The sequence below is a fragment of the Magnolia sinica genome, chromosome 1 (assembly GCF_029962835.1).
Source record: "Magnolia sinica isolate HGM2019 chromosome 1, MsV1, whole genome shotgun sequence".
NCBI lineage: Eukaryota > Viridiplantae > Streptophyta > Magnoliopsida > Magnoliales > Magnoliaceae > Magnolia > Magnolia sinica.
The window spans coordinates 52691590-52699025 of NC_080573.1; the positions used below are offsets into that span (position 1 = coordinate 52691590).

Below are 7436 nucleotides of genomic sequence, written 5' to 3' on the forward strand. Positions count from 1 at the left end.
TACTAGAACTACCATGAGTAACTTATACCCTACCCATCTTTGGCCGTAGGGCTCCTCAATAACCAAAAGCCAATGCACGTCATCATACTCGGACTTGGTGATGAGGGGATACATTTGTATATCTCTCTAGCCGACCTCAATAATTGGGGATCTTGCTCTGCAATGATGTCCTCGGCAGTGGGGACTCTCGCATAACCGAAATGCTCACCTAAGTTTGGACCCGGGAACCCAACACTAGGTATATGACTAATCATATAGCCTGAAGCATTCAACAATCCACAACCAATCACATGGCCTAAAATATCCAATAATCATGACTAATCATATGATCCCACATATCCAACAACCAATGATCCAACCACTCTCAACTGTCATTCAAATGCTTTTATATGATGCAAGGATTCAAGATGCATTCAACGTATGATAACTTCTCATTTGGCTCAATAATCAAATAATTGAGATCAAGGGACGATACATTCAGGATATATGATATCTACTTAGGCAATCACAATATAATTCTAATGCCATCACTTCATAATAACACAATTTAAGGAACTAAGAATATCTGCATTCGAACATTAAATCATCTATAAGATATTTATAATGACGCATCAAACTTCTTTAACACAGATTTATTGTTGGATTACAAATGAACTTCACTAGAGTACTCGAACGAGGTTACTTGTACACCATATAATCGTACATCACATAAGTAAAATGTGCTATCTGAGTATACACAAACAATATTCCACATGCATATACCATTCGTGCATAGTTCATATGTATAATACTTTCTTAAAAACATATTTGAACATGAGTTACAATGCACACCATCTAGTGTACATCATATAAGTCAAATATTTTTTTTTCCACATGTCACTACACCAAAACTTTGTTTTAGGAGTGTACATCATATAAGTCAAATATATTTGTTTTCCACGTGTCACTACACCAAAACTTTGTTTTAGGAGTGTACATTATATAAGTCAAATATATTTGTTTTCCACATGTGTCACTGCACCAAAACTTTGTTTTAGGAATGGCTACATCTCTGGTTTAGAAACAGCTAGGGCAATACTTAATGAAAAACAGTTTGAAACCGTTCTTGAGCTGTCCTAAAACTCTATGTGCACCCTATTCTCTCTCTCTCTCTCTCTCTCTCTCTCTCTCTCTCTCTCTCCCCTCTTTTTCTTCTCATTGGCGATCATAGGCCATGAGTCCTCTTTTTCTTCTCATTGGGATTGTAGGCCATGAGTCCCATCTCCTCGCCTCGTCCTCCTCATGTCTTCTGCTTCCTTCAAGGCCCGTAGGAAGGGCTCCTCAATCACCTGTGTCAGCTGCTCTGACATTGATGATCTTATCAACTTCCTCCACAGCTCGACCGGTCAAGGTCGTGCTCAACCTTCTCGAGAATGATGTTCGAGGATGGGACTTTCTCATCCTATGTTGCATCTTGACAGTTGATTCATTAGCATCTTGCTCAATTTTGCTGGGTTTTGGGGGTTTAGGGCTTGATTGGGGCCTGTTTAGGGTTTTTGAGGCATTTTGGATTGTTTTGATGTGTCTTAGAATTGACATTTTCTTTTCTTTTTTTCATTCTTGCTGAGAAAATTTTGAGGGTTTTTACTATTATAATTTTTTTTATATAAATATTTTAGTTAGGGTTGATTTGGGTGTGATGCAAGTTTGTGTAATCAGTTGTTGTTCTCTAGGCCAATCTATGTAGATTTGGGCTAGGCCCCTTCCTCTAGGTAATCACTGTAGCATCATCTCCTATGTTTCCTCTTCATCAGCTCTATTTAAAGTTGGAATGCAGTGTTGCAGCCTAACAATCCATAGCAGGAACTTGCAATCGTTTGATGGGCTTTGGCAATCAACAGTTAGGATTTTTTTAGTTCAACCTTACAACATGGCTGTCGACCAGAGGAGTTTCCTGAGGACTCACCATCAAGACCGCCACCATCGTCGCTCCAAAGTACATGTCAATTGATGCATGTAAAATGTGGTATGATGATCGATGCTTGCTAGTTGTTTGATGAAATGCGTGCCCATCACCGTGTGACTGAAAGTTTCCGAGGACTCACCGTCAAGACCACCACCGTCGTCGCTTCCTAACCACACAACTTGAATATCTAGGTACGTTCTTTCTTGTGGAAAAGTTTTAGTAGCAAAGTTATGGAAGGTGGGCAGCGGAAAACTGGTCAAACAATATCTTAAAGCCATCCATACATAGCTATGTTGCCTGGTGAAGCTTAGTATTCTCTTGGTAAGCATGTCATTTTACCTGTAATTTCAAAAGATGCACTGCCAATCGAAGTTGGTGTGAATTTTGATCTAACAAGGTAGGCTTGGCAATCGCAAGGAAGTATAGCATATCTCACCTATATTTTGGAATGTGCCTATTGTATCAGCCTTAGGAACCGAGAACTTTCAAACTAATACATACTGGAAGTGGATTTAGCTTCATGATTTATAATGGGTCTCTATTTTGGCATTGTGGTGGCTACCTTCATGATTCATTGATCATAAGCCTCAAGAAACACAATTGCTAGCTAACACTACACCAAAATATCAAATTTAGAACACCACGCTCTTTAGTTTAGGTACGGCTATAAGCCGTTTCAAATTTAAAAAGATTTTAAACCCTTTTAAATTTATGAAAGAGAAATGAAAAAGCACCCATCAAAAGTGTTTTTTATTTTATTAGTTTTATAAAGCGCTAACTGCACGCATCAACCAGTTCCCTCTCTCCCTGCCCCATTTTCCTTCCTCCTACTCTCTCTCTCTCTCTCTCTCTCTCTCTCTCTCTCTCTCTCTCTCTCTCCATCTCTTCAATCAAATTGAATCTCCTCCATGATTTTTTCAGATCGGAGGAAGAAGAAGGAGAACCCTTCTTCAATGGCTTCCGAGCAGTTCACATTTAGGTATCGATACATCCAGATGTAATTCGAGCCACCAAGTTCATTGCTATCATCCACCCATTCCTTCCGTAGAGGCTCCAAACTGGTCTAGATCTTCAAGGAATTTCCAAAGGCCCGGACATACAGGTGTCCTGTCTGATGCCAGTGCCCCATGCTCTTATCTTACACCATCAAATGCTAGTATAAATAGGCATGGATCGATTCCTTCTTATTTCCCCACATTTTAATCTAAATTGCTATAATTTGTGAAAATTTATGAAAATTTTGAGAAATTAAATAGCTTTGATTTGGGGGAATTCTAATTTGAGGGAAGTACACTAGTTTCAAAACTTAATTTAAATGCTTGGTGTAAGAGTTATGTGATTTGGACTATTTCTCGGCTGGGTTCTGCTATGGATTGGCTGCTACCAAGAAATTCTACTTGTTGGATGATCCTACATATTCAATTGGTGGAGAGAGCATTTGTGAAGGTTGGACATCAAGGGGTAAATACAAAAAAATCATAGTTGAAGGAAAAAATCTCTACGGTAGAGCGCACTCTGGATGCTTGTAAAAATGCCATAGTGAATGGGGAGGTGGAAAAGAATACAGAATGTAGTCGAAATAGAAATGAGACAGTAGCCAGAGCAAATAGACTCACCAAATATCACCCCTAACTTTTTATCTTAAGGTGGATGTGTACTATTTGGTTGCTATTGGCTCAAAACTTGGTAAGAGCAACAGCTCAACCTGGTTGCTTTGTTGGAAGGTGCAATATGGGGTACTACTTTAACATATGAGACAAATAAGCATGGCATAAGAAGTAGAAATATGCTCAAATGCCTCCTTGGAAGATGTACAATATGGATTATTCATTGCTTTCTCAATTTTTGTTTTTCCTAACTTGTTCTGTACATTTTTTTTTTCATCCTCAATTATTCATTTTTATTTATTTTGTGTTACATGAATTTCTTAGTAATTTCTTTTTTAACATTGTAGACCTCGACATTTCCTTTACATTTTTTTTAAATTTAAAGGACTTCCTGATACATTTCCTCAAATGTTAAATGAGCAATTAAGATCATTTGACAAAGATACATTTCCTCAAACATTAAATAAGATCCACTTGCATTTGCTTATTTTCAATTCTAGCCCAGTGTGGAATACCAGCATCAGTGGTGGGTCATTTTTGTTCGGTTTCACCCATTTCAGCAGCTCACCTGTATGTATGTTGTCCCTTATCATGCATTTCCGTATAATGCAAAAATTTCAGCAGCTCACCTGTATGTATGTTGTCCCTTATGATAGCGATGATGTTGTCTCCGACGAAAAGCCAGTTATCGGATTCACCAATGCATTTGGTTGGCTAGTAGGCATGATGGCTATAATCGATCTCTTATCTGAGTACGTTGTGGGCACCATTGAGGTATGATTGTTAGTTATATCACCTCCCTTTCCAACTTGTTCATTTTCATAACCTAATTTCATGGATGATCTACTTTCTCAATCAGGACGCATTCGAATCATGGGGTCTTTCAGTTAGCTTCATTAGCATAATCCTGCTGCCGATTGTTGGAAATGTAGCAAAACATGCTGGTGCAATCATATTCGCTTTTAAGAACAAACTGGTAAGCAATGCCAGGTCCTTAATTCCTAGTGCATATATAGAACTCAAATCATCGTTTCTTTGATTTTACTAATAAGTATGAATTTGGATTATAATGCCAGACATTTCTCTGGGCATTGCCTTAGGATCTGTAAACTCAAATTACAATGTTTGTGGTAAGATTTTAGTGGGGACTCAGAACCTTAATTAAGAATCCTTGAAAAGGTAGCACTATTTCCAACAAGTTCCTTGTATTTGATTTTCTGAGTTTTGATAAAATACTAGTGAAATGGCAATTACATCTGTTTTTGCTTCCCCATTTTTGTATCTTTGTAATACCCTCTTGCAGTGGAGAGAAATCAACAACTGAGTGCATTGTAGAAGGCATTGTTGACAACTGGACTGAATTCGTCCACCTTCCCTCTACTATAGATTTTTCTTTACCATTACCCTCCAAAGAGTGCCCGACATGCAACGGATCTGTAAATTTATCCAGAAACACTTTCTAACTTTTGATGACCAAATTGGTCTTTATGGCAAGAAGGGAATGATTGATGCTTTAAGAATCAGAAGAGAGAGCTGGCAGAGGTGTTTAAAAAGGCTAAATCTCTAGTTATGGAATGGGTGGTTGCTTCCAAGAGCTTGTCACAGTTTTCATGTTTTCATGGCATTTCTTATTGTTGGTTGTACTATTTCTAAATATGTAGTCCTTAATCAAATCATACAGATTATATCATACACGGAGATGTCTAATGCTTAATCTTGAGAAGGCAAGATAGTGCATCTTCTTAAAACTGTAAATCTCATGTTCTTGATAGCCTACATTTGAAGTTTGAGCAGTAATAGTAATAGTAGCAGTAACTGTAAATCAAAAATTGTTTGTTGCATAAAAAATTCTCAAAATTTCAGTGATTAGTTGTCGCCATCTGGAACAACGTCATATACTTTTGAAATCTGACCTTTGCTATTATGTTTTTTGACTGATTCAGGTAGTAGCAATGGGCTTCCAAGTCATGGCAGCAAGCTTTAATCTTCCAGGCTTTGGAGCTTTATATCTATCTGTTGGTGGGATGCTACTATGAGTAATAACACCTTAGCCTAGAGATTTGATGATCTTGAAGATGAACACAGAACTAGAATAAGATTGTAAATGTTTAGAAAATGACACCTAATCTTTGAATCTAGCCTACATTTGGAAAAAGTTATTCATACCATTTTTATGGAAGAACCAAATTTCTCTTTCTCAATGGCAAAATACCTTAGAAATCCAGTGTGGAAGGACCATTGAAATTGTCAGAACTTGGTTGGTTGTTGTCTTTGGAATTAGAGCAAAATCTTTTGTTTTGAGTTTTTTGTAATGTTTTAAAGGTCTGGATTTTATTCTATGTTTTGGGATTTTGGGTGAGAAAGCTCTTTAAGTGTTGGGTCTGGTTTACTTTGAATTGGATTGTTGGGAATTTTGGTAAATTTTTTAATGTGCGAGGAATACAAATCCCAATAAGATCTTTTAGTTATTGGATTTGTTTTCTTATTTGAAGTGCTAACAATGTAAGTAGGTGTATGGGTTTACAACTTAGTCAAATATATATCATCTGCATTTTCTATGCATTTAGTCAAATATATATCACCTCCGTTTCTAATGGTCTTCTAAGTTGTTACACCAAGTTCCAAGGCTTCTTCTACCTTTAAACGGTCTGGATGGTTTTTGCCACTGCAAGCAACCTAATCGGAATGCTTCTAGGAGTTCTGATAATGAAAAAGTGAAGGAGAAAAAGGATTCAAAAGGTACAGAACCTCCAAAGCCAAACTCAATCAACTTGGTGGCTATTCAACAATGCCAAGTATTACATATGTGGTATTACAATGCTTCTAGGAATTCTGATAATGATGTTGCTTTTTTCTTTTTTTTTTTTTTTTTTTTTGGTCCTGCATGGGTTGCTCTACCATGTTTTTTTGATTCCACGACCATGACATTACTGCTCATCAAAGTGTAACTGTGCAGTTCATATGTGGTATTTTGAAGACCAAGGAACTTGTTTTGGATGTTATTTTGCTCTTGCTGATTTTGGCAGCTATTAATCAGCTAAAAACAGTGAGATTCTAAAGTCAACCATCTTTGTAATAAAGTTTACGGTGGGCCCATGGGTGTTTTTGGAGCTATTGTTTCAATGTAAGACATAGTGTTTCTGTATATAGAGTACTTAGCCTTTAAGCAGCCCTCTGCACATGCAACTGCATGTTTGTTGGGCATATGATCTGTGGATCAAGTGGGCCCTAAGGTGTAGATGACCTGGCCCGAAAAAACATTATTTTCCACATGTTTCCCCAATATTTCCCCACATTTCCCTAATATCATCTAGGTGTAGATTTCCTGCTTTCAGTTTGTTGTATTCTTTTTCTGCCATCTTTTTGTCCTTAAAATGAAACTAGAGCTGTTTGGAATCCATGGGAGCATACGATCCCAAGGAACAAAGTGAAATCACTTTCTACTTCTCATGAACTGAGGAAATGCTTGGTAATTTAATAGAATCTAATTCCGTTTGTGAAAATGCAGTTTGATCTCTTTATTAATATATAAATCATGATCCCTTCCCTTTTTGTATTCTGGATTTATGGATCTAATGATGAACCTATGGATCTAATGATGAACCTATGTATGGATAGGTTTTAAATGCCAACCTGAACAAATCAATAATACAAGTCATATCAGGATGAAACATTATCATTATTAAGTTATATTGTCAATACAAAGAATCTGACTTGTATAACTTTCCTTCATAAAAACCAGTCCAAACTTATTGTGTAATTATTGAATTTCCTAAAATCTGATTGGATTTTGAAGAAAGTGTCAATACCGTTTCTGGCCCATTTGCTCTGCTTCAAGAATCTAATGAACCTTCTGTTAAGGTGGATCATTTACTGTGGAATAG

The 7436-nt window shown here is 37.0% G+C and overlaps 1 protein-coding gene across 1 annotated transcript; it reads left to right on the forward strand.

Annotated features, from left to right (window-relative positions):
• Window positions 1-4128: 4128 nt before the first annotated feature.
• Window positions 4129-6112, forward strand: LOC131249659 (vacuolar cation/proton exchanger 3-like). The gene is made up of 3 exons (XM_058250443.1): window positions 4129-4326; window positions 4412-4528; window positions 5496-6112. Exons 1-3 carry the CDS (start codon window positions 4129-4131, stop codon window positions 5586-5588), a joined length of 408 nt encoding a protein of 135 aa, XP_058106426.1. The 3' UTR covers window positions 5589-6112.
• Window positions 6113-7436: the final 1324 nt, after the last annotated feature.